The sequence below is a fragment of the Eumetopias jubatus genome, unplaced genomic scaffold (assembly GCF_037043125.1).
Source record: "Eumetopias jubatus isolate StellerSeaLion01/CBP00866 unplaced genomic scaffold, mEumJub1_p1.0 scaffold_10, whole genome shotgun sequence".
NCBI lineage: Eukaryota > Metazoa > Chordata > Mammalia > Carnivora > Otariidae > Eumetopias > Eumetopias jubatus.
In genome coordinates this window covers 85,871,670-85,898,910 of record NW_028274816.1, presented here as the reverse complement: position 1 = coordinate 85,898,910, position 27,241 = coordinate 85,871,670, and the positions used below count along the sequence as shown (strand labels likewise).

Below are 27,241 nucleotides of genomic sequence, written 5' to 3'. Positions count from 1 at the left end.
TACATCCAGTCCTGCCCAGAGCAGGCTGAAGGTTTAAAAGGCCTACCTGACAAATGTGCTATAAACTAGAGTAATTTTCATTGCTGGGTAGAAAGTTCAGGTGCAGTCCTGAGCAATGCCTAACATTGTCACCCATCACACAGGAAAAAGTATAATTTGTTCCGTTTTCTAAAAATTTAGATTTTTAAATCCATTATTCCAACAAGGATTTGACTTCGATGTTTAGGAAGGGGGATGGAACCTACAGACGGAGACTCCTGTCCAGGGTTTGGGACCAACCACGGACCTGGAACACCCTTTATTTTGTACCCGTTGTCTTCTGCACTGTCTGGGCAGAAGTCAGCCACCCCTAAGGCAGGAGAGCGGGCAGTTCTGCAGTGTAGTGAACAGACTTGCAAGACAACAAATTCTTTTATTTGCCATTGAAGAGCCACGCAGGTATCCAGAGATAGGGTGCTACTCTAATCTCACCTCCTCGCTGGGGTAATGCCACAAAGGCTTTGTTGTTCAGTGGCTGTAGGCACAGCAGCTTCTCAAAGAAAAAGAGGGTTTCCTACAAAGACTTACGTGAGGCTGACGGGGGAGAGGACAACCAGAATGGAAACAGTACCAGGGCACTCAGCTTCCCTAGCCAAGTTCAATGCTGACACACATTTCCCTGCGGTAGAAATACCCGAATGTTACAGGGCTAAGACTATCTGCCTTTAACTCCTTTTCAGTATCAACAAAATTTGGGGATTCTTTTCAGGAAAGCGTTTGTAACTTTTGTTTAAGGAACAGGATGGCGATGGCAGATACTTAAGGCCATTTATCCATCAGCTCTGTCTTCCCCTTGACTATCTTAATGCCTCCTACCTACCAACTTGGTGAGACAGACTATCTGACTTCAGGCTACTTCCAGGCCTCCCTTGAGAGGAAACACTGTGTACATAAGTTGATGGCACTGCTCCCCACACGTTTTCCTCAGGAGTTCCACGGTCAAGGCAACGGTGACAGCTAGTCATCCACAGTGATGTTTCGGAAAAGGTACGCCATGGACTCCCCATTGTGGATTCTCCGAATTGCTTCAGAAAGAATCAGACTGATATCCACAGTCTTTATCTTGGGACACTGCAGCTTCTGCACCTCGTGAGGGACAGTGTTCGTCACCACCACCTAGTCATTGCAGCAGTGGAAGATAAGCACTGTTACTGATGTGTCCCCAGCGTGGTCACCCAGAAAAGTCTGTCCCACATTTAGTTCCCACAGCCCAAGTTCCAAACTACAAAACCTTATTCCACGGAGTATAGTTTTTACAGACCAAACTTAACTGACCTTATACAAGAAAAAGGTACATGGTTCAAAACATAAAATTACGAAGGTCATGGTCTACTTATGCAGAAATAGTAGGGTGAGGCCCAGCACCACGCAGAACAGGAAGAATCCAAGTCTTGAGAGAAATGCTACCACGGTACCCAACTATACTGAGATACGAACCATGCTGAAGTACATAAAGCAAACCTTTATGACAAGAGACATCTATTCCTAACTATACATCTGTCCCAACACACTGCTAGCCACCAAGGGCACTACTTCAGAGGTCCTCTGGAGAGGGGTTAAGCAACATTGATGGAATCATTTTACTATTCACAGAAAAGAGAGCAGCAAATTCTAGGCCCATTAAGCGCAGACAGACCTCATCAATGGAGGACTCCTCGATCAGGCGGGGGGCCTCCGCAGACAGGATGCCATGAGTGGCCATGACGTAGATCTTGTAAGCACCTCTCTCTTTCAGGATCTCTGCAGCAGCAACAAAACTTTCCACATCATCAATAATGTCATCCTGAGGAGAGGCCAGAGTGAGTAGTAAGGAGCTACCCTCTATCTCTATAAACACACTCCTCTTTGCTCTTCTCTGCACTTTGTTTCAGAGGATCTCCAACCGGAGACCAGAGCCACCTGCCTGGGCCCAAGACAGAACATCGGGCAGGGGCAACAACCGTGTGGACCGTGCTCTGTGTGGCTGTCAGTACAAAGAGCAGCAAAGCCTGGCAGTCACCTGTGACATGCACAGCTAGAGTTCCAGACTGCCAAGACTCATTTCCCTGTTGCACACTTCTGATTAATCCGACATAGCTGGTGTCCCATTTACTTTTTTTCAAGACAAAGTGAGATGACAAGAACACAGAAATAAAGCAAACCATTGTAATCAGGCCCGGCAAAGGCATTCAGAGTGGGGAGCAAACAGATCCTGCTGAAGCACGAAGAATGGGACACTTGTTCTCATTAGTGAAAATGGAACCGCTCATCTTTAGTTCCTCACGTGGCCCTAAAGCTGAAGGCTGAGTAGGGTAAGTCAGCTGCTCTGGTGGAACCTAGACCCCTTAAGACAAAGGTTATTTATTGGGGTTGGGATTTTCTTATAGCAGATCCTATGCTCTTTTTACATCTGTAGGTTATAATAATCCCTGTTCAACTACCTAAAAATTTCTACTTGTCCTAAAGGAGTTTGGGTGAGAAAGGATAGATGGATCCATTTAACTCCATCATCTTTACTAGAAATATAATCCCAAAGTGGACAACCTACAAAGAGCCAGCGGTGTCATCTGTGCACACGAAGGATGACACGTGACCGTACCACTATGATTGCGATGCGCCCGCCAACATCTCCAACTACGGTTATCGGTGGCTTCTCTTTGGCCATCATCACTAGCAAAATAAAACAAACCACAAGATTCTAGTTAGTCATGTGTCACTAAATAAATATAATTGCAAACCCATTCCCTGGAAGCAGTGAAAAAAATTATTAAAAAAAAACAAAGGGCAACCCTCTTGGGTCTCCTCCCTCCTCAGGAGCTTTGTACTATCACTTTGCTGTCACTCAATAAACCTTGCTTTGCTGCCCACCCCAATCAATCAATCAATCAATAAGGCGGAGGGGGGGAATTCTCCGAAATGAATCTCGGGGCTCTCAGAAACAGATTTTCTAGGGGCGCCTGGGTGGCTCAGGTCGTGATCCCAGGGTCCTGGGATCGAGTCCTGCATCAGGCTCCCCGCTCCGTGGGAAGCCTGCTTCTCCCTCTCCCACTCCCCCTGCTTGTGCTCCCTCTCTCGCTGTCTCTCTCTCTTGGTCAAATAAAATCTTAAAAAAAAAAAAAAAGAAAGAAAGAAAAGAAACAGATTTTTCTAGAGCAGTGTTGTCCAATACAAACAGGTGAGCCATATGTAATTTTACATTTTCTAGAAGCCACATTAAAGAGTAAAAAGAGGGGCGCCTGGCTGGCTCAGTCAGTGGAGCATGCGACTTTTGACCTCAGGTTGTGGGTTTGAGCCCCGTTGGGTGTAGACATTATTTAACAATAATTTTTTTTTTTTTAAGATTTTATTTATTTGACAGAGAGAGACACAGCAAAAGAGGGAACACAAGCAGGGGGAGTGGGAGAGGGAGAAGCAGGCTTCCCACCGAGGAGGGAGCCCGATGAGGGGCTCGATCCCAGGACCCTGGGATCATGACCTGAACTGAAGGGAGATGCTTAACGACTGAGCCACCCAGGCGCCCCATAAATTTTTTTTTAATTTTAAAGATTTTATTTATTTATTTGACAGAGAGAGACACAGCGAGAGAGGGAACACAAGCGGGGGGAGTGGGAGAGGGAGAAGCAGGCTCCTGGCCGAGCAGGGAGCCCGATGTGGGGCTCGATCCCAGGACCCCATGACCCGAGCCGAAGGCAGACACTTAACGACTGAGCCACCCAGGCGCCCCATAAATTTTTTTTTTTTTTAAAGATTTTATTTGTCAGAGAGAGAGAGAGCACAAGCAGGGGGAGCGGCAGGCCAAGGGAGAAGCGGGTTCCCCGCTGAGCAAGGAGCCTGATGTGCGCTCAATCCCAGGACCCCGGGGTCATGACCTGAGCCGAAGGCAGACAGATGCTGAACTGACTGAGCCACCCAGGCGCCCCAAAAATAAAATCTTAAAAAAAAAAAAAGTAAAGAGGGACGCCTGGGTGGCTCAGTTGGTTAAGTGTCTGCCTTTGGCCAGGGCTCCCTGCTCAGCAGGGGGCCCGCTTCTCCCTCTCCCTCAGCCTGCCGCTCCCCCTGCTTGTGCACGCTCTCTCTCTCACAAATAAATAAAAATTTAAAAAAAGTAAAGAGAAATGACTGAAATTAATAGATTTTATTTTACCTGGTATATCCAAGATATTTCAGTATGTAACTGATACGCAAATCTATTAGATATTTTACCTTTTTTTCATCATAAGTCTTCGATAGCTGGTGTACATTTCACAAAGTCAGCACTTCTCACTGAGACTGGCTAGCCATGTTTCAAGAGCTTAAGGGCCACATGTAACTACCAGCCACCGGTCCTCAGACACCACAGGCCCAAAGACCGAGTGGCAGAGTGAGGAAGATCTTACCACACACAGAAGCAGCACTGCAATACCAGGCAAAAGAGAAATAATCTGACTCTCGCTGAGACTGATAAATGCAAAATATTACTGATAATTACTGATAATGTAAAATAAACGCCACTCTGTAGAAAACCAAACAGGTAAAAGCTGCCAGACAGAGAGCCAGCTTTACTTCATTTTCTTCCAAAGTGACTTTATTTGGACAATGTGACCTTATTATCACATGACTACACAGCTGACATCATAAGTTTCCTGAAAATTAGGGATGTGAAGACAGTAACTATGACTCCATCATTTCTTCCTGATATTTTTTAAAGATTTTACGTATTTATTTGAGAGAGCGCGCGCGTGTGCGCATGAGCAGGGGGAGGGGCAGAAGGAGAGGGAGAAGCAGACTCCCCGCTGAGTAGGGAGCCCCAACGCAGGGCTTGATCCCAGGACCCTCAGATTATGACCTGAGTGGGAAGCAGACACGTAACCGACTGAGCCACCCAGGTGCCCCCATTTCTTTGTGATTTGACTGGCCCTTAAAGTACAGGCTTCCTATCTCACTACATAATTTATACCTGGAAAAGGCCCATCCATGTACAGACAACTCCAGGATAGAGAAGGGAAGTAAGAATTTACCCTCAAAAGGTTAGTAAACAGAAAGAGAAAGAGAGAGAGAGAATTTCAGAAGAACAGGCTAAGTATTCTTTTAAAGCTTTTTATTATTCTGAAATATTAAACCAGCAGTGGGAGAGGGAAAAAAGAATAAAACTCGGAGTAATTCTCTGGGTTAGCAACTATCAGCAAACAAACCACTTTAGCAGATTCCTATCTACAGGTACTGTGAATCTCAAAGAACAGGTGTGCCTTTCTACATACCAGCACATCGGCCAAGCTGAAATCCAGCACTATTTTACTGGCAAATTTCAATCAACATTTCCTGATTTCCCATCCCAGAAACAAGGGCAATTTTTTGAACTTGGGCAGTCAAAAAGCTCTGCATATAACTACCACCTAAAAGAAGGAGAAGATAAACCACCAACATTAGGAAAGGCTTCCCTAAATTCTGTCTAAATTAGGCCATGTGGGGGGCACCTGGGTGGCTCAGCCGGTCAAGCGTCTGCCTTCAGTTTAGGTCATGCTCCCAGGTTCCTGGGATCAAGCCCGGAGTCCAGCTCCCTGCTCGGCGAGGGAGGCTGCTTCTCCCTCCCACTCTCTCCTTATCCATTTTGATTTTGGTCTATTTTTAGTTCAATGGAAGGTCAAACTTTATCAACAGACTGACATTAAAAAGAGATAGAATAAAATAAAGTCTCCAGTAGGACTGGAACTAAAATCATTCTCAAAGCTCACGACTCTATCCACATGCAAGCAAATAAAAACTTACATTTAATAGATGCTCAAGAGGAGCTAATGTCTGTTTTCACTTTAGTGGTGAAAACCACATCTTCATTTGTAAAATTATCAAGCCAGGAAAATCAAGCCAAAAAAGGTGACTTTCTCTCCTTTTTGCGATCCAAACTCTTAATTTTCACTACTGTGGCAAGCACAGAGCAGTGTTTAGAGAACCAACGACATACAAACCTTTCAAGTTCATTAGATGCCCTTGCCACCAGGATGGAATGAACTCTATCTTACAAAACAGAAAAATTTATACAACTTCACTTTTAATTTCTCAACTTTGGCACTACCGACATTCTGGACTAGAGAACTATTTGTTACACTGGAAGGACATTCAGCGGCTTCTCTGGCGTCTACTCACAAGATGCCCGTGGTACCCTCCCTCCCGCTGGGTGGAGAGACCAGCAACGCCTTCAAACATTGTGAAATATCCTTGGGGGGGGGGACAAAACCAAAGATTCTGAGAGTGAGTACTTTTGGTCTTGTCGTAGCACCTCAGTATCTTCATCCTCATTTCTATTTTATTTTGAGAGAAAGAGAGAGAGTGCATGCGTGCGGGCAAGCGGGGGAGGGGCAGAGGGAAAGAGAATCTTAAGCAGATTCTGTGCTGAGCTGGGAGCCCAACTGGGAGCTTGATCCCACGACCTTAAGATCATGACCTGAGCCGAAACTAAGTCAGTCACTTAACTGATTGAGCCACCCAGGTGCCCCTCATCCTCATGACTATTTTTTAAGATTTTATTTACTTATTTGAGAGGGAGCGAGCACACACACAAGCAGGGGGAGGGGCAGAGGGAGAAGGAGAAGCAGGCTCCCCACTGAGCAGGGAGCCCAAGGCAGGGCTGGATCTCAGGACCCTGAGATCATGACCTGAGCTGAAGGCGGATGCTTAACTGAATGAGCCACTCAGGCGCCCCTCATCCTCATTACTATGAAGTAAACTATTGAAACACACTGGAAGCATAACTGATATATAGATATGAAGCCTATTTAATTTGGAAAGTATAATTACACAAAACTAGCATTTTTTTGAAGCATTCCCTTGCCCAAATCTGTAAGAAGGAATCAGAGAATGATCCTATGGCAACTGTAAAAGTTGTAATGTAAACATACTAACAGGTCTATGAGGGAACACACTGCTGTACATCACCATATAAAATATTACACTAATTTGGCAATATCTATCAAGATAACGTTTGACCCAGAAATTCTATTTCTCGGTCTTCATCCTGTAAGTACACTGAGTCACTTATGAAAGAACGTTAGTCAATGTGAGTCACAGGGAGTAACGTGTGGTGACTGAGCGCACGCTCCAAAGCCCACATCTTGGTTTGTAAATACCACTTTCCACTAAAGGAACTGGGGCTGCTCGTTGAAATTACTGATTCCAGGACTAAGAAAGTACGAGATAAATATGGAACCTCTAGTTGGACCAGGAAGTAAGGAAGTATCAAAAAATGATACGAACATGTCAAAAGAACACAGAGAGGGGCTTGAAGAGGCGCCCTTTGGCCAAGTCTAAGACAAGATGAACATTACAATAAACAGTAGCAACGGGTTAGAACACCCGGAATAAACTAAGATTCTATGAATCCATTCTGATATAAGTGAATGAATGAATAGGGAAGAAGGGGAATTGGAAACATCACCACTTGACCACAATCACAGTAATAACTGATTCAACCTAATATGAGAAATAAGCCTCAATAAAGCGATATTCTATAGAACTGGCCTGTATTCTTCAAAAATATCAAGGTCATAAGAGACCAAGAACAGAGGAGCTGTTCCAGATTATATGAGACTAAAGAGAAAGGTCAACTGAGTCCGATGTGTGATTTTTTTTTTTTTAAGATTTTTATTCATTTATTTGAGAGAGCGAGAATGAGAGAGAGAGAGCGCACATGAGAGGGGGGATGGTTGGAGGGAGAAGCAGACTCCCCGCTGAGTGGGGAGCCCGATGCGGGACTCGATCCCGGGACTCCAGGATCATGACCTGAGCCAAAGGCAGTCACTTAACCGACTGAGCCACCCAGGCGCCCCCGATGTGTGATTTTTATTGGGTTCCGGGCCAGAAAGAAATGATTTTCCTTTGTTTTAAAGGACGCAGTGGGACAACTGGTAAAATATGAATATGGTCTGCAGATTAGGTAATAGTATTGTAACAATGTCAGTTTCCTGAGTCTGATAATTACACTGTGGTTGTGTAAGAGAGTATCTGTTTTTTGAAATATTTAGTGAAGCATTTAGGATACAGGACATTATGTCTACAACTCATCTCAAATGGTTCAGAAGAAAAGAGTATGTATATAAATGTTAAATCTGGGGTCTCTGAAGAGTAGAGAGGAATTCTGTATTATTCTTTCAACTTTGCTCTAAGACTGCAGTTTGTTCAAATTAAAAAACTTCATTGCAAACCCCAGCTCCACCAGCTCCCGGCTGTGGCTCAGTTGCCTCACCGGCAGAATAACGCCTAACACAAATACCTACAAGGCTGTGTGAAGACAAAGTCTGAAGATCTACTGAAGAGCTAAGAAAACTCTTGGCACATAAGGGCTCAAAAGACGTTTATTACTGGCGCTTTTTCATAGCCAAAGACTGGAAAAACGCACATGTTCGTCAACAGGGGACTGATGAAGAAAATTTTTGTCTATCCATAAAACAGAACACTCACGAAACTGTGAAAGGCTAAGGGAGCTGTACAGACTGGCGGGGAAGGAGTTCTTGAAAGAGAAAACCGAGGGGTAGAACAATGTGGTCTCATATACTACTGCTGTGCGGAAATGAGAGAAAGAGAAATACATTATTTGCCTGCATATGCATAGAGCCTCTGAATGGATATAAGAGACCAACTACACTGGGGATCAGAGTAGCTGGCTGGGAGGCAGGGGGACAGAAAAGTTTAGGTGGGGTAGGAAAGTTTTTTACTATAAAGAATTTTATACTTTTTAAATTTTCAAATATGGGAATATATAGCCTAGTCAAGAACTCTAATTATGAAATCCTCAAATAAAATTCTGTAATACCAAAAATTTAAATTAAAAGAGTTTATTACTTGTTTCTCTTGTATAAAAAATCTCCAGGGGCGCCTGGGTGGCTCAGTTGGTTAGGCAGCTGCCTTCAGCTCGGGTCATGATCCTGGAGTCCCGGGATCGAGTCCCGCATCGGGCTCCCTGCTCAGCGGGGAGTCTGCTTCTCCCTCTCACCTTCCCCCCTCTCATGCGCTATCTCATTTTCTCTCAAATAAATAAAATCTTTAAAAAAAAAAAAGAAAACCTCCAAAGTTTACACCTTAGACAGGAGCCTGTCTGAAGTAGCCTGTCTGGGGTATAACCATTCTGGTATTCCCCTCCCTACCCATTAATCTCTGTATGTTTCTGAGCTATGGCAAACAGATACAGATTTTAAAAAGAAATAATCTCCTTCCTCTAAAAAATATACTTTTATCTTCTGGTATAGAATGCCAGTTATTACCACTCAAAATCCATGGAAATAAATAGCCTCCACACTGCTGGATTAATAACAATTTAGTCAGGGGGCACCTGGATGGCTCAGTCGGTGAAGCATCTGCTTTCAGCTCAGGTCATGATCTCAGTCCCAGGATCGAGGTCCACACTGGGCGGCGGAGGGGGTCCCCTGCTCAGCAGGGAGTCTGCTTCTCCCTTTCCCTCTGCCCCTGCCCCTTCTCTCTCTCTCTCTCAAATAAACAAAATCTTTAACAAAAAAAAAATAACAACTTAGTCAGGGATCAGGTCAAAGGGTTGTATTACTAAAATAAGTGTTAAAAGTTACCTGGATCACCAAAGCCTGGTATATAATCAACGGTTGCTATCGCCCACCTTACCAAAATATAAAAGCTTAAGATTTCACACCTACAATTTTTTCACTAAAGCTAAAATTACTTCATACTCTCTGAATGCTAAGTGCTACCCAGATTAGTTCAGTTGTCCTTACACAGTCTGTGAATATAATGCCATCTCCTTTTACAAAAGGGGAAATCAATATAATACCATTCAATTATCTAAAAATACCAAGATGGGTGCCTGGCTTGCTCACTTGGAAGGGCATGTGACTCCTGATCTCAGGGCTGTAAGTTCAAGCCCCATGTTGGGTATAGAGATAACTTAAAAATAAAAATCTTTAGGGGCGCCTGGGTGGCTCAGTCAGTCAAGCATCCGCCTTCAGCTCAGGTCATGATCCCAGGGTCCTGGGATCGAGCCCTGCGTGGAGCTCCTTGCTCGAGGGGAACCTGCTTCTCCCGCTCCTCCCAGCTCAGTGCTCTCTCTAATAAATAAAAATCTTAAGAAAAAATTAAAATTTAAAAATTAAAAAAAAAAATCTTTAAAAAAATAAAATAACTTTTAAAAAAATACCAAAATAGCATACATCCATATACGTATTAGCTCCTAGCCATTCATATTACTCAAAACTTTCTTCGATTTACAAGTGAAATAATAGAGCTCATCTTACACGGCAACTCCAGACCCGGGTGGACAGTAGCATTTTTGACCATCGGGGGAGAATGGCGACCGTCATCCATGTCCAGCTCTGTACACTGGGCTTCTCCGTGGATCACAGCTAACCCCAGACGGAGTCTCTCAGCGTATGACTGGGCCCTACGAGAAAGACAAGAAACAGGGAAATCCACGGGAAGAATACCCAAGTGTTGCTATCTCATCACTATTAATCATCAAATGAAAACATTACTCAAACTTCTAGGGACACGCAAATGATTTAGACAAATCGGAAGATAAGGCCCAGACCAGAATGTAAATGCCTCAAGAGGCACAGTGAGGCACAGGAGTTGAGACGTGCGCCAGCATCTGATTCTAGATAATTTCAGTTCTACCCTTTGTCCAATATTCTAAAACTCATCTTCAGAAGATGGAACTTTGTTCAAAAAGGTCTCTTAAAAAAACCACTGCCTAAGAAATGCTCATAGCCCTCCGCCGTCCTTTTCCTGAGAACCTGAAGGAAGAACTTCCTTTTCTCCCACAGGAAAACCGAGTAACTCAGGGACCGCCTTGTATTGTTTGGAGAATGGCGATAAAGCCCTGGTGGGGAACAGGACAATAACGTGGGGGAAGCTGGAGCCAATGAGCTTTTCCAGGCCATGTGACAACAGACCCTGAGTTCCAAAACAGCTCATTTTGCCTTGAGAAGCTCCCGAAAGGAATTTTTATGAATGTCCAACTTCCTTACCTTTTGGCAGCATCAGGAGACTTAGCCACAATGACTGCATTCCTGTAATTTGGAATCTAGATTTGAAGGAAAAATAAGAAAATACTGAGAAGTTATCACAAAGTAACACCTGGATGCTGGTATGACACTTTTTCCTCTCATAACAATGATCCATACTAGCAAGCAAATAACACTAGAATTTCATGGACACGTTTAAAATTTAACACTTAACAATTAACATCATTGCAAAAGTACTGCTACTTCAAGAAGATAAAAAATAATTACTTCTTAACACCTTCATTTAAGAAAACATAAGCAAATTGCTAAAGATACTTAGAAGGAAATCCATTTTTAATGGCTTTAAAAAAATGATCCTCCATGCCTACATGCTGACCCTATCTGGCTGCCTCAGGCATTGAGACTTAAGGGAAAGATATCTGATGAGCCTTTCAATATTGAAATCTGATACCAGAGAAAAACTACATAGGGTCTCTTTTGAGGACAATGGGGTGTTTGCTGGTGGCTCCTCACTTCTTCCTGGATATACTGAAGCAGGAAAGGTGAGGCTCTAAGGTTGTCCACGGGAAAGCTGAAAAAGCCTTGTATTTCCTTTTGATGAAGATCCATAGTGATAATGTGAGTTAAACCTGAAATTTTAAAACAAAAAATTACAAAGTTCACCCCTACAAGTTAATGGCTACAGTGGACACAAATTAGACGCCCACTCCTGTTTCCTAACCGAAGACTGAAAGCAGGGAATATGTTGTGAACAAGCATATTAGTTACAGACTTCATTGGTAACCTTAACAACACTTAATGAACTAAAGAATGTTGTCAAGCCTCATGTAAAAGAGCCTATAACCTTCCACATGGACAGAGAGCTAAAGCAGAGAAAAAAGTGCTCTCCCCTACTACCATAACTAGCTTGGTCCTGAAAATTAAGAAAAATCAGGCAGAAGCAAAAATATTAATATGGAATTAATAAACACTGAAGAAGTAATGGATGTAAACAATAGTAAGGCCTTGATTAAAGAATCTAGGAAGAAATGTTAAAGGCCTGTGGCTGGAGCGGAAGGAATAAGAACACAAAAGCAAAGTAATAGACGTATTAGAAGAAAATTCCATATCGAAGAGTTTGGAACAGTTTCTAAACGTCATAAAACAATGAGTCAAGGAGTACTCTTATAGAACAACAATAAAGACATACTCTTATAATCACTCGTGCTGAACAAATAAAAGGTACATATATAAAAACATTGCAAATGGACGAAAGTCACTGCAACCCTTCTAGAGCAAAGAACCAGTATTACCCGTTCCTCCCCAAACACTACACATTTTTAGAGAGAATGGAATCCAAATGTTTCTCAGGACTTGAATGTATATTAGAGTTTTTAAGTAAACATACCAGGCAAATAAAATCCCAACTGCTATCAAGTGTCATTACATTTGGCTCATAGGCCAGAAAGCATGTTACTGCTATAAAAACACAGAATAAGAGCAATGAGAATGAGCTGCTATACAGAAAGATGTCAGAGAGGGAGGAAAAGGAGGATTATGTAAACTGGAGAAGCAGTAAAAGAAAAACCCAGTTTTAATATTATGTACATAAATGGAATCTAGCTAATAACCAAGGCAAATAGGTAAATCTACACCTGCAGCTCAAAAGATCCCATACGGACGCCAGGATCGCAGCTAAAGTTTTCATGAGAAGATGAGATGGCACAGAATGATGAAAAAGCCCAGGATTAGAGAAGAGACAAGGTCACTCACTGTCAAGTAAGACAAAGAGGAAGGGAAAACATAAGAGTTTATACCTCGGCTCACATATCCCTAACCAGGACTATCAAAAGTAAACAGGAAGAAAGGAATTAGTGAACAACACTTAAAGAAAACAGAGGTCCCAAATTAGCTCTCTGACGTAGGGCCTAAGCTGGTGCACCAAGAGTCCTAAATGACAGGGCGGGACCCCCGGGGCCTGCGCCCACACTCACCCGCTTTCGCCAGCATGGACGCCAGGAGCTTGCACACAATGGAACCCCGCTTCCTCATCTTGCTCTGCTTGCTGTAGGGGAAGTAAGGGATGACTCCGATAATGTTCCTGGCACAGGCAGTCTTCAGTGCGTAGGCCATGATCAGTAGCTCCATCACAGCTGTGTTCACATCTCTGAAACGGGAACAATTTGTATTTTGGGGTCAGGTTCATTGAAACGGCAGCATTTTAACCTGGGCTGCCAAGATGGGCATCACGGACATTTTGCCATCACACCAGCTGATGACGGCACCTCACCAATCCAGGGGAAAGCTTATTAGCTCTTCTTTTGAGCTGTGGTTTGCATCTGCAGTTACGTAAATCCAGTGCCCAGTTATCCATGCTCACCTTTGCCTGGATCTTCTGTCGGTGACATGGTCACTGGGGTGGCACACGAAGCAGATGTCAGCTGCTGGCCAGGGCGAGCCAACACCTGCGGCACCGTCCCAGGGACCATAGGCTCAGGCCAGCACACCAGCCCCTCGCTTCCTATGGATGCCAAGGGAAACCCACTGCCCTGCTGTTGAGCTGCCAGGGCCAGAAAGGATTTGTTCTCTTTGTTCTTCACAGGGTAGAGGGTAGGGGGGAGGATGGGGAGGTCTTGGAACTAAGTTTACAAAAATCTCCTCATTCCTTTTTTCTAAAGATACACAGATGCCCGACAAAGATTACCCAGAGAGACAAAGAAAGAAATATGAATCTGGAAGATATTCAAAGGAAAGGCTACTTCCGATTTTAAGGAATGTGGATTGCTACCCCTTGCCATGACTGGTCGAGCCTAAGGTGGGCTCTGCCCTTAGAAAAGGTGAGAACCTTAGGGTAGAGGGAAGCTCATCAGTGGGGCCATGAGCTGAGTGCCTTGCATCACTCCAGCCCATGTTACCTGGGAAGGTCTGGGACTAGAGCCAAAAGTGGCCCTAACAGGATCCTCCCCGGGTTTCAAAAGAGGTGAGTTTTCAGAGAATGCAGCTTGTTGCTCCTGAGGGCGGACTGGGTAGGAGATGCAGTGGACCCTGCCCTTGGGGGCGGGCCTGGCTTGGGAAGGGGCCTGGCAGATGCCTCCTTAGCCTGAGCCTGGAACAGACTCTCACAGCCAGGGAGACGAGTTCAATGGCTGCGGTGAGGTACCCTGCCCGGGGGCCTCATAACCCAATTCAGATCACTTTCCCCTATCCCTCAAAGAAAGGGAAACAAAAGATGAGAGTCCTGAAGTCCTTCGGATACTCTTCCAATGCTCAACCTTCCCTCTCTAGCCTCTTCCCACTCCTCCATGGATTATCCAAGAGTCCTCAAACACCCCCTCTTTTGGATCAGGAGTGTATCTCCCTCGCCTTCCTGAGAAAGAGGATCATTTCCCATGTAGTTTCTACGTGAGGAGTAGACTCTCAGGTGTCAGTTCTTGAATTGTCGATACATAGCAGTGATGCTGCCCTCATTTAGAGCAAAACGGAAAGCTTGCCGTCAACATAGCAGAGACTTCATAATGCTTAAGTAGTTAAATGAAATACTCATCATGAGATTGCTTTTTAGCCTGAAGGACAGAGAGACCATATCTTCGCAGTCTCCCAGTCTGTTTGCCTCTCTCCCCAAGGGCGCCCATCCTTAGTACACCCGGGAGTGAGACACTGGAGACACCGTCCTCTGACAGTGTTTTCCACGTCCACATTCAACTTAGAGAACTCCCAACCTCACCTTTGTAATTTGGATTTCTTGTAAGTATTTCAGGGTTCTGTCATAAAAGCATTTCTCCCAGAGGGTAGATATAATTGATTCAGGATTTGACTTCAAGACAACTACAACATTCCTTTTGGATTGCTGACAGGTTACACTATTTTCCAGTTGTTTCCTTCCTCTGAAATATACTGGAACATTTTCCTCCTCATCGTCCCAAATTAATAATGTCCCAAGTCTGGCATCAAAAGGTTAGAGGACACACAATCTTTTGGTAAAATCAGGACAAAACACTTATCAAACACTTTCAAGGTACTTGGGAATTCATTATACTTGGTCAATGTTAGTTCATTCATACATTCAACAAATATTAATTGAGCAACAGGAATCAGGCAGTGTTAGGCGGTGAAGATAAAATGGCAAACAAGGCTGACGACATTTCAAGAAAATGCCAGAGACCCACACTGGACCACCCTTGTGGTAATCATCTGTCCCAAGAAGGAGCACATCTAACTCAATATTCTGCCTCCCAAAGGCTTTCATACTTGATTCCAGAGGGAGAGCGTCCCTTCCCCCATCACATCACCTAAATTGATGCCTTGTGGGTTCTGAATGTTCAGCTGGAAGGCTACACAGTACTTGAAGGATAGTGTGTAAAGAACTCAGGAGTCCACATCTAGACTAAACACCAGGCATCATATACAATATAGCAAAAATCCTCTTCTGCATACAGACTGTTGGTCAATGTTAGAAATACAATCAGAGCTTTCTCAACCTTCCACTGGTGTGATAGTGTGTGGCAGGCAGCATAAAAGCTCCACTGGCCGTGGATTTTTTTTTTTTTTAAAGATTTCATTTATTTGACAGAGAGAGACCCAGCAAGAGAGGGAACACAAGTGGGGGAGTGGGAGAGGGAGAAGCAGGCTTCCCTCCAAGGAGGAAGCCCGATGTAGGGCTCGATCCCAAGACCCTGGGATCATGACCTGAGCCGAAGGCAGACGCTTAACAACTGAGCCACCCAGGCGCCCCCTGGTCGTGGTTTCTTACGTCAGCTGTCAATGCAGCAATATATTCAGAGTTGAAGTTAATTTAATAGATTCTGGAAGAGTATCTGTCCAGGTGGTGGGCTCTTAGCTGGCCTTGTGACAGCATTTATAACACACAACCACAGGCTACAATGAGGTTTCGCTAGCACACCACAAGGTGGGCCCAGATAGTAAGATGTTAACGTAACAAGATGAACACTTTCGGAAGGGCCTTGATTTCAGTATAACTTTCCTTCCATTAATTACTAATTTCTGCCACGAGGTTTCATTTTCTACTTGTCCCTTTTCCTAATGACCTATGCCAAGGGATTCAACATCCTCCAGCTCAAGGCTAAGGAAAGCCTCCCATGCCCCACCCCTTTGGTCAGGAAGGCGACAAAAGAGCCTTTGTCACATTGGCTTTCCCCATGCACGGCCGGACACCAGACAAACTGGACACCAGGCAGTTAATCTGTGGGCTAGCAGGGTGAAGAGAAGTTGGCTGGCAGCCTCTACTTTGTTTATCTGTTCCCTAAGACTGTTCCAAGTACATCCTGGCTAGTTCTTGGGGCCTTTGTATCTAAGTAGGACAATCTTAATTGTTTACCAACCGACTCGTTTTTCTTTCCCCTAAGATAAGCACATCATATTAAATTTGACCCTTACTGCTCTGTCATTTTTGATAGACAAGGACAAACGTAAGGAAACAGACATGGTCTATACACATCAATTGAACAGAAGGGGACTGCAAAGACAGGCCAACACCATAGATGAAAGTCACGAGGGCACGGAATGCGGTAGGATTTCCCCCACCCCCAAACCTAAGAATTAATCATCTGCAGCAAATAAGTTGTAAATGTGCTTTTAGTGACCCTTCTTACATTACACCAACACACTAGAGCTTGTAACATAAACAGGGAAATTGTCCCTCAAGAAACACTTGGTAAGCTTCATATCCATTTTACTTTCCTTTCTCAGTATAACTGAAAGCTCCTCGAGTATCACACATTTCACTCATGCAACAAAATCACTTCCTTCTGAATGGCTTTTTGCCATTTCCAAATAATTAAATTCCACCCGCAGCAATCAAAAATGTACCTTGACTGGAGTGGTCACAAGAAATAGGCTGTAAGCTCTGAGTGGTTTCGGAAGGTGAGCCCCAACGCCGGAGGTGTTGGGGCGGCGGCCGCAGCAACAGCAGTGAGGACAATGCAGCCTTACCCTTCGCCAAGGACAAAAGCCACGGTGACAAGCACAACGCCAGAGGGCAGCCTCGAGGGGTGTCCCAGGGCCCTCACTCCGCAGCATCGTACTCCCAGGAAAGACCCACAGGTCTTCCCCTCCTTTCCAAGGTGCAGCATCAAACAAAGCACTAGGCAAGAAGAATGCCATGACCAGGAGGCAACCAGCACAAAACCCAAATTGCTGGAGGACTAGAGGGCGATAGAGGAGTAGCCACCAACACTGCGCCCTATCTACCAATACTACAAAGGCCGGGATCCTCGCACCCAGCAATCTAGTTTCTCGGAATCTTCCTGATCACCGCTAAGACAAATAGGACGCAGGCAGGTTTTTGCTGCAGGCACCTCTGTATCGGCTACTGAGGACTGATTCACCGCCCCCCGCCCCAGGGGGAGGGAGGAGCTGAAAGTTCCAACCCTATAACCGGCTGCTGTTGGTCCCCTGGTAACGAGCCCCCATCTCAGCATTACCTAGGTGCTTTCCAAAAACCACCTCAGGCATGGTTGAAAGGGGGCTTGTTAAATACAAAAGACACCTTCATTGCTCTTATCCCTTAGGAAATTCCAAGGGTTTTAGAAACTCAGCACCAGGAAAGGAAGACCAAACATGTATTTCTTTCTCTTTTTTATTTTTTAATTAAAGATTTTATTTATTTATTTGACAGAGACACAGCGAGAGAGGGAACACAAGCAGGGGGAGTGGGAGAGGGAGAAGCAGGCCTCCCACTGAGCAGGGAGCCCAATGCAGGGCTCCATCCCAGGACCCTGGGACCATGAACTGAGCAAAAGGCAGACGCCTAACGACTGAGCCACCCAGGCGTCTTTTTTAATTAATTATTTAAATTTTAAGCAGGCTCCACGCCCAAAGTGGGGATCAAACTCACAATCTTGCGATCAAGAGCTGCATATGCGCTCTACCGACTGGGCCAGCCAGGCTCCCCCAAATATGTTTTTTTTTCTTTTTTCTTTTTTAAGATTTTATTTATTTATTTGACAGAGAGAGACACAGCGAGAGAGGGAACACAAGCAGGGGGAGTGGGAGAGGGAGAAGCAGGCTTTCCCAAGGAGCAGGGAGCCCGATGCGCGGCTCGATCCCAGGACCCTGGGACCATGACCTGAGCCGAAGGCAGACGCTTAACGACTGGGCCACCCAGGCGCCCCCCCAAATATATGTTTCTTATTACAAGTCACATTGTCACTGAGGCTCAAAATAGCTTCCAAGCCCGATGTGGTTTAAGGATGAAAGATGATACAGGTAAGTGGGTGCGCACTGCTGGCGTTCAGCGCCGTTCTTATTACTGACAGTCTCAGGAATCTAAATCAACCAAGACACGAAGGTCTGCATTTTTCAAAGACACACATAGCCTAACTACCCCATTCACTGGGAGGGGATCAGAGTAGATAATCCCACAGGGAAGGTCACCCTCAGGTAGGCTAGGATTTCCCTAAGGGAAGGGGTGGCAGATGCTATCTACAATAGACAGCTAGAAATGGGCCACTGTGTAAAAAAAAAAAAAAAAAAATACAGTGCAATCAAAAGCTAATAATGCACCATATGCTGGCTAACTGAACATAAATAAATAAATAAAGTGCAAAGACTGTCTTGATGGGTACAAATCGGCAGCAGTTATGCATTGCATTTAACAACAAAAAGCTTTTTAGCAGAGCGGAGCAGACATGGACTAGGTTCAGTGCATATGGAGGTAAGGAAGGTATTTTTCCCCTTGAGTGGTTTAAGCTTGGATAGGAAGATCAATAGTACAATGTGACAAACAGGGTAGGAATGTTAAAAGCCTACAACTGGATTTTGGTAAGCATTCAGCTGAACATGCAAACACATTTATAGTGAAAGAAAACTCAATTGTTGTTTATATGATAACATAGTAAATTGCATCACTAAGATTTTTAGAGGAAAAGGGATACATAAAGTAGTGCTAACTCTTACCTGGGTATTGTCTGTATAATGAAAATATCTTGGCCACGAACAGACTCTTTTATTTCAACTCTTGTTTCTGAAAAATAAAAAAGTTCTATTGTTTAAGAAAAGCACTTTGTGATACAATAATTAGGCAGCAGTTGGAGGGAGTAGAGATGAATCTAAACCAACACTTCATCTAGTGCACCAAAATAAATTCGGAATAGATCTCAGAATGACAAATATGTATACAAAAAATGTGAAGCTAAAGGGACAATAAGCCAAAAGTATGCCAAAAGGCAAAAGTAACACCAACAGGTCCACAGAAAATCTCAAGGTTCAAAAAAGAAAATCCAACACCAAAATAAAGATGAGAGGCTTGGGGAAAAGTCTACAGCAAATAAAGAGGTCAAAGGTTAACATCCTTCTTTCAACAAATGCCAAGGCCTCCTCTGTGCCAGGCCCTGTCCTTCGGGTCCTGAAGTGGAGGACGTGGGCCAAGTGGATGAAGACCTATACAGCAGAGACAACGCAATGCCAAAGGCTGGCAGACTTTTCAGGCCAATGTGCCAGAAAAAGACCAAGAGATGGGGTACCTGGCTGGCTCAGTCGGGAGAGCAGGCAACTCTTGATTCCAGGATTAAGAGTTGAAGCCCAATATTGGGCATGGAGCCTACTTAAAAAAAAAAAAAAACTCAACAACAAAAAGAGGGGCGCCTGGGTGGCTCAGCTGGTTGAACGTCTGACTCTTGGTGTCAGCTCAGGTGGTGATCTCATGGGTCGTGGGATCGAGCCCTGCATCGGGCTTCCTGCTCGGTGGGGAGTCTGCTTGAGGATTCTCTCCTTCTGCCCCTCACTCCATTCGTGCACACTCTAATAAATAAATCTTAAAAACAAGAAAAGACCAGGAGAGAGAATAATAGGGCTGGAAACAATGGCCTCACTGCAGGCTGGAACATGTACCGAGGAAGGGAGCACGGAACATGCAGAGATATGGGGGCAGAGCGTGCCACGCGGAGGGCTAGCCAGTTACCCGCTTGGAAAGCGCAGTGAATGAGGAGGAGAGAGAGAGGTCAGGTAGCCAGCGGGGGCCAGACCATGCAGGAGTCTGGACTTCATTCTAAGGGTGACAGGAGAGCCACTGGTGAAGGAGTCAAGGATGGAGGGGGTGTGACCTCTGACTGCTATGTGAAGAAAACTGGAGGGCGACAGTGGCAGCAGGAAGGCTACCCTAGTTGGTTCTGAAGGAGTCCCGGCAAACAAGGACAGTGGTCCAGCCAGGAGGGCGGCAGCGGAGGTGTGAGAAGCCGACAGACTGAAGGTGTAGTCGTGAGTCACAGCACACATGTCAGACAGGATGGACGATGAGCAGCGAGTGGGCACAGCTCAGATCCCAAAGGGCCCTGGGTGGATGCTAAGGAGACCGGACTCTAGCCCGAAGGATTTCAGCAGTGAAAAGTCAAAAACAGTTGCATTTTCGAAACACCTTGGTGGAGGTGAGTAGAATGGCCTAGGGAGACTGAAAATGGAGGCAGGAAGGTCTGTTAACAAGCTACTGTAACAGCCAGAGAGAGGGGGAGGAGAGGGGAGGAGAGGGAGGGAAAGGGAGAAGAGACCTAGAACAGTGATGGAAGGATGGAGAAAAAGGTCTTTTTTTTTTTTAAGATGTTTTAAAAGATTTATTTATTTATTTGAGAGAGAGAGAGAGTGTGCAAGCAGGGAGAGAAGAGGAAGAGTCTCAAGCAGGCCCCTAGCTGAGCGCAGAGCCTGAGGCAGGTTCAATCCCAGGACCCCGAGATCATGACCTGAGCCAAAGCCAAAAGTCGGAGGTTTAACTGACTGAGCCACCCAGGCGTCCTGATAAAGGTCTTCATGAAACCACCTTCTCCTCCTCCGGTGCTTATTTTCAGGAGATTCCCAAATGCCATCACCATAAATTAAGATCGTTATTGCTAAATAGAGTAGCTCACCTATCTGCCTTCACCTTTAGGGGTTTTTTGTTTTCAAAGATTTGAGAGGGCAGGAGGAGGGGCAGAGGGAGAGGGAGAGAGAATCTCAAGCAGATCCCACCCACACTGAGCATGACTCGGGGCTGAGATCATGATCTGAGCAGAAATCGAGTCGGACACTTGATGGACTGAGCCACCCAGGTTGCCCCCATCTTTAGGTTTTTAAATATCAACATCTCCTGTCTTGGCAGTAAAGTTTCTAGTCACCAAGCAGAAAGTTACTAAGTATGGGGACCCCTGGCCGGCTCTGTCAGAGGAGCATGGGACTCTTGATCTTGGGGTCCTGAGTTCGAACCCCACATGGGTTGTAGAGATTACTTGGATAAATAAAACTAAAAAAAAAAGTTACTAAGTGTGGAAGCTGGCTGAAGGATATCTAGGGGCTAATTATAACACAGATGGAACTTATAACATCCTGGGTGTTAAGTGCTTTCCACTAAACTATCCATTAAGTTACCTTTCCCTTTTCAAATACCTTGTTTTTTTAGATCCCTGAACATCATTATGTCTCAGTAATTTATCATAGATAGTTATACCTTAGAAAGAAAAAAGGAAGCACAGGGTCATAAACCTAGGTTTCAACTTTGCAAAAATAGGTCCAAATTATTTTATATTAATTTGTCTCCGCAGGGCATTATAGTCTGAAGTATGTGGCCCCACTAGGGAGACTGATGATGCAGCATTTCCTAGGACACTGGCCATCAACAAAGGGCTTTCAAGCATTATCGTTTAATGTTACAATTTTCCACAGAAATGCGGACAGCAGCAAAAATGGGTTATCAACCCAGGATGAGAGTGTACAAGAGACCTGAGAGCAAAATTCGCGGATGAAAGAACTCAAAGATGGTTTTTCAATAAGTCACTACTACCCGGTAACAGATTGCTCTTGATACCAGTTGATGACCTAATGAGACAGATAAATGTAAAAGGTATTTATCAAATGTAGCCCAATACAGAAGAAAAAACATATTCTCTACATTTCTCCTTTTTTCATTGTAAAATGACAGGACATTTGCATTATCTTGGGAAGAGGGGAAGGAGACTAAGAAAGAGAACAAAGAAAGAAATCAAGACTTGGAGGGAAGTAGAGCGTAATGGCTGAGACCTGATGTTAAAGAGAAAAATGTTTTTGTGTTGCATGTAATATCTGACTTTTAAAAACATGTCTGTTGACTAAACAGAGTTAGAGAACAAAGGATGTTTAAGAAATCATTTTAACTCACCTCCATTGGTCTCTTGATAGACCACAGATTTCCCCAATTCAGCACCAAGACGCCTATGCAGGGGGGAAGGCAATTAAGAACGCTCTTTTAAAAAAAACCCTCCAGTTCATATGCGTAGTTTAACAAAAAGGCTAAAATAACTAGACCAGCAGTCTTTCCCAAAAAAACCAGACAGTTCAGAAAGTTTAACGCATTAAGAACTACACATTTGCTACCCCTCCGCAAGCAGCTTCGAGCACCCACCATCTCGTGACACACTCCTCTACCGGGCTCTGCGACCAAAGTTTCACGTCCAGTTCATTGTTTTCGGATCATAACGGCCTTGCAAAATCATTCCCAAACAAACGCATGGTTATTAGCACTAGTTGCAAAACCACAAGCCAGAGGTAAAGGCCTCAATTGTCAAAAACATATAGACTTCAGTGCCATTAACCAAATGCGGTGTGAATCTTGTTCGGATCCCGATTAGAACCAACCAAGTATAAAAAGCCTTTTTGAGAGAGGGAGGGGAATACGCACAAGGATGGATACTAAATGATAACAAGGAATTAACGGCATCAAAGGTTTTTGTTTTGTTTTGAAGATTTTATTTTTAAGTGAGCTCTACACCCAACGTGGGGCTTAAACTCATGACCTGGAGATCAAGAGCTGCATGACCTACCGACTGAGCCAGCCAGGCACCCCTGTGGTCGATTTTTTTAGTTACCAGCTAGCATTACCACTTTGATGAGTGAAATATTATGACGCAGGGGTGGTATCTGTTTAGAAATACTCCAGCCAGGTGTGCAGTGGAGCAGTGAGCAAGGACATGGGGTTTGAGGTTTGTATTGAGATGGACTACCGCGGCTTTCAGGGCTTTGATGACACCTCAGATGCAAGGCCTTCTGGCCAAGCGTCAGCCATTTCAGACTGTCGAGTGTTCTTGTACCCCGGCGGGTAGCAGCTTTCTCTCAAGTTTGCTGTGGCTCAACCAAGAAAGGAGACATACATAGATTTCTACAGAAATTACGATTCCATGATCGATTTTGAGATGAAGAAGGCTGGTATCTTATCTTTCAGAGTGCAAAGTGATGTTGGAACATAAAGAATTTCTGTGGGTTGCGTTCCATGAAAGTCTGTCACTGACCTGTGTTCCCCAACTATGAAACACGAATCCTGGGGTATGAAATAGTTTCTCTTTCTTTTTTTTTTAAGATTTTATTTATTTATTTATTTGAGAAAGCGAGAATGAGAGAGAGAGAGAGCACACGAGAGGGGGGATGGTCAGAGGGAGAAGCAGACTCCCTGCTGAGCAGGGAGCCTGATGCGGGACTCGATCCCAGGACTCCAGGATCATGACCTGAGCCGAAGGCAGTTGCCGAACCAACTGAGCCACCCAGGCGCCCTGAAATAGTTTCTTTTGATAAATAAACAGTTAACAAGTAGTGTGCACAGTAGGGGTACCTGGGTGGCTCAGTCGTTAAGCGTCTGCCTTCGGCTCAGGTCATGATCCCAGTGTCCTGGGATCGAGCCCCGCATTGGGCTCCCTGCTCCGTGGGAGGCCTGCTTCTCCCTCTCCTACCCCCCCGCTTGTGTTCCCTCTCTTGCCGTGTCTCTCTGTCAAATAAATAAATAAAATCTTTAAAAAAAAAAAAAGTAGTGTACATAGTATAAATAAAAAAATAAACTTATTCCAGTCAGGTCTACAAAGGAATACTATTCAGCCTTAAAAAGGAATGAAATTCTGATACATGCTATAATATGAACCCTGAAAAAGTTGTTATTCTAAGTCAGACACAAAAGACAAGTATTGCATGATTCCGTTTATAAGAGGTACTTAGAAACAGGCAAATTCGGACACAGAAAGTAGAATAGAAATTACCAGGGACTGGGAGGGAAGGGATTGGGGAGTTAGTTGGATATGGAGTTTCTGTTTGGCATAATGAAAAAGTTCTGGAAGTGGATCCTGGTGACAGTTATACAACACTGTAGATGTACTTAATGCCACTGAATTATACACTTAAAAATGGTTAAATGGTATATTTTATGTTATGTATATTTTACCATAATTAAAAAAAAATACTCCTTAGGGTGCCTGGATGGCTCAGTCAGTAGAGCACGTAACTCTTGATCTCCTGGTCATGAGTTCAAGCCCCATGTTGGGTATAGAGCTTACTTAACAAAACAAAACAAAACTCCAGCCAAAAAAAGGTGAGAGATGGGGAAAGTAAATGAAATAAGATTAACAAAAAGTTGCTAAATTGAAGCTGGATGAAGGACACTGGGGGTTAATTCTAACACACGTGTAACTTACATACATCCTGGGAATGTAACCCACCTTTTTTATTGATTAAAGTGCATAACCAAAAAAGTTTGAAAATTCCTGCTTGGAAGTTCAGATCCAAAAGCAATCAGGAAATAAAATATCATAACCTCAGGGACCTTCAAACTTTGCCTAGTGGTAAAGGCCTTTTTTCAAATAAAATCTTACTCAGAAACTCCAGATATGAAACAGATAAAGGAAGTATTTACAAATATTATTTACAGTAATTTAAAACATTTCCGGAACAAGGTAGGGAAGAACCTAATATTTAAAAAGCAAAACCGGGTGCCTGGGTGGCTCAGATGGTTAAGCGTCTGCCTTCGGCTCAGGTCATGATCCCAGAGTCCTAGGGTCGAGGCCCGCATCGGGCTCCCTGCTCTGCGGGGAGCCTGCTTCTCCCTCTCCCTCTGCCTCTGCCTCTTTCTCTCTCTCTCTCTCTCTCTCTCTCTCTGACTCTCATGAATAAATAAATAAAACATTTAAAAAAAAATAAAAAGCAAAACCATCGACCTTTTTAAATGTGCCCTCCCCCCTCAGCAAGGTCACTGTCGTAAATCTGACCCAAAATAAACAAATATGAGCTTTATATTTAAAGTTAGCATTTTAGGGCGCCTGGGTGGATCAGATGGTTAGGCGTCTGCCTTCGGCTCAGGTCATGATCCCAGGGTCCTGGGATCGAGTCCCACATCGGGCTCCCTGCTAGGCGGGGAGCCTGCTTCTCCCTCTGCCTCTGCGCCTCTCTCTCTCTCTGACTTTCATGAATAAATAAACATTTAGAAAATAAATAAATAAATAAAGTTAGCATTTTAGTTGGCCTCAAAAAGCCAGACATTTATCAGGGGTTAGAAACAGAAACTAGGTAGTAGATTGCAAAAGGATTTACTCTTCTGAACTCACTTAAAACTCCAAATGAAAAGAACGTAGGTATTACTGAGTAAATATGACTAAAGTTTCCCTTCTACATTTCCATCTAGAATCTAAAAACCGATTCTTGCAATTATTTATCAACTCTGAAAAATCCAGAGGAACTCTAATGTAAATCGCTTAAGATACGAAAATGACTTTGAATGTTAAAAAACAAGCCATTCATTTTATATCTTAACGTTTGTCACTCGTTTATCTGGAAAGGGCTCCTAAGGCCCTTCCTTTACATTAGAGCTCTGGGACTCTCCAACAGAGCCAAGGAGAAAAGAGGTATTAGGGGCGCCTGGGTGGCTCAGTTGGTTAAGCGACTGCCTTCAACTCAGGCCATGATCCTGGAGTCCCGGGATCGAGTCCCGCATCGGGCTCCCTCTGATCCTCCTCCCTCTCTTGCTCTGTCTCTCATTCTCTCTCTCTCAAATAAATAAATAAAATCTTAAAAAGAAAAGAAAAGAGGTATTATTCAGAGGGCCACTGTGAGCCCCTGCTCTGCTACATGCTTTAGCGTCATTATTTTGTTCATGCTCACGACGCTCCTGCCCAGTAGATAGCACCGTCCCTACCTTACCAGTGAAATTCAGGAAAATCAAGTGTCTTGCCCAGTGCCACAGGGCTAGTAAGGGGCAAGACTGAAAAGGCATCTCAGAGCTGTCAGATCCCAGAAGCCACTTGAGATCACTGGCTTCCTTGGGTTGAAAACATACGGAGAGGCAAAGACTTTAAATGATCGAGTCTAAAGTCGACTTGGGAAATACGATTAAACTTATCATTTCTACCAACTCCGACAAATCTGTTCCCCTGGAGTCGCCTTGCTCTCACTGCCCTCCCCTCCACCTCTGCTTCACTGGTGCATCCTGCGCCTTCCACCTGCAAGGCCCTGAAGCCGCCCCCCTAGGGCCGCCCAAGTGTAGCAGGTCCCCAGGCCCGGTCCTGCGTGTCACAGCTCCGGGACCTGCGGGCCTCGGGCCCACCGAGGAGAGCTGGGGGGGGGGGGGGGCGACGACCTGTCTCCGAGGTCCACTCCCGCCCTGGGACAGGGAGCCGCACCCAGAGCCCCCCGGTCCAGGCGCTCCCTCGGGGGGTGACGGCAGCCTTCCCCACCCCGGCCCGGGAAGTGGGAGTGGGGCGAAGGAGAGAGGGCGAGCGGTGCAAGGAACCCGGCGCGGGGAGAAGTCGGAGAGTCGGCCGACCCGCGTCCCCGCTGCAGAAGGGCCACCCGCCAAGAGTCGGTCCAGTCCAGGACCCGCATGACCGCGGCTCCGCGGCCCGCGCGCAGGGCGACGCGGAGGGAAGGGGCGCCGCGACACCCCTCGGTCAGGGCCCCGCCCCGCCCCCTTACTCGGTGATGCGCTTGGCTAGCTCGGTGCAGGCGGCCGTGGAGTTGGCCGAGAAGACTCGGTAGCCGGTGCGGGCGGCGTTCATGGCCGGGCGGGCGGCGGGGCGGGCTCGCGGGGCGCGGAGGGTCGAGGACGCGGAGAGCGGGGGCAGCAGCAGCAGCTTCTTGGGCATCGTCCGGCCCGAGGCGCGGTTACGACCGGCCCGCGCCCGGAGCGGCTCTGACCCAGGCGGTCGCGAGGCGCGGGGTCCGGCTGGGAAAGGCGCCGAGAGCCCAGGCACGGGAGGGGAGAGGCCCGAGACCCTCACGGTCCTCGTACCCGAGGCCGCCAAGGGCTGGGGCGGAACCCACGCTCGCCGCGACCGGCGTATCAGCCACCTCAGGGCCAGAGGCGAGGACACCGCCCCCTCTGGGACTCGGAGAGGCGCCGGCTAGAGCGTCCCCGGAGCCGCCATCTCAGATGAGGGCAGGGCGGTGGGCAACCCTTCTAAAGCTTGTTCGGCCCAGGGAAGCCTCACGAACCGCTCCGCTGCTTGCTTTTGTCGCTCCCACGGGAGCTCTTTCGCTCTCACGTTCTTGGGCGGTGCGACCTCCCTTGATAGTGGTCCCAGCCG

The 27,241-nt window shown here is 45.5% G+C and overlaps 1 protein-coding gene and 1 non-coding gene across 3 annotated transcripts; one reads left to right on the top strand and one right to left on the bottom strand.

Annotated features, from left to right (window-relative positions):
• Positions 1-392: 392 nt before the first annotated feature.
• Positions 393-27,020, bottom strand: PRPSAP1 (phosphoribosyl pyrophosphate synthetase associated protein 1). 2 transcript variants are annotated; one of them, XM_028112797.2, is made up of 10 exons: positions 26,631-27,020; positions 22,069-22,121; positions 18,867-18,933; positions 12,947-13,119; positions 11,487-11,602; positions 10,977-11,032; positions 10,245-10,390; positions 2,618-2,688; positions 1,676-1,822; positions 393-1,155 (listed from the first exon to the last, which is right to left on the bottom strand). In XM_028112797.2, exons 1-10 carry the CDS (start codon positions 26,798-26,800, stop codon positions 997-999), a joined length of 1,158 nt encoding a protein of 385 aa, XP_027968598.1. In that variant the 5' UTR covers positions 26,801-27,020; the 3' UTR covers positions 393-996. The 2 variants fall into 2 exon arrangements, with proteins under 2 accessions (XP_027968598.1, XP_027968599.1); XM_028112798.2 differs by lacking the exon at positions 22,069-22,121 and having other exon boundaries at positions 26,631-26,711.
• Positions 13,803-14,158, top strand: LOC148163359 (Nuclear RNase P). The gene has a single exon (XR_015769394.1).
• Positions 27,021-27,241: the final 221 nt, after the last annotated feature.

Coding starts and splice junctions, on each gene's coding strand:
- PRPSAP1 (XM_028112797.2), bottom strand. CDS start 26,800: ATGCCCAAGAAGCTGCTGCTGCTGCCCCCGCTCTCCGCGTCCTCGACC. Junction 22,122..26,630: donor CTAGCCAAGCGCATCACCGA/GTAAGGGGGCGG, acceptor CCCCCTGCATAG/GCGTCTTGGTGCTGAATTGG. Junction 11,033..11,486: donor TTCAGTATATCCAGGAAGAA/GTGAGGAGCCAC, acceptor CTTCAAATCTAG/ATTCCAAATTACAGGAATGC.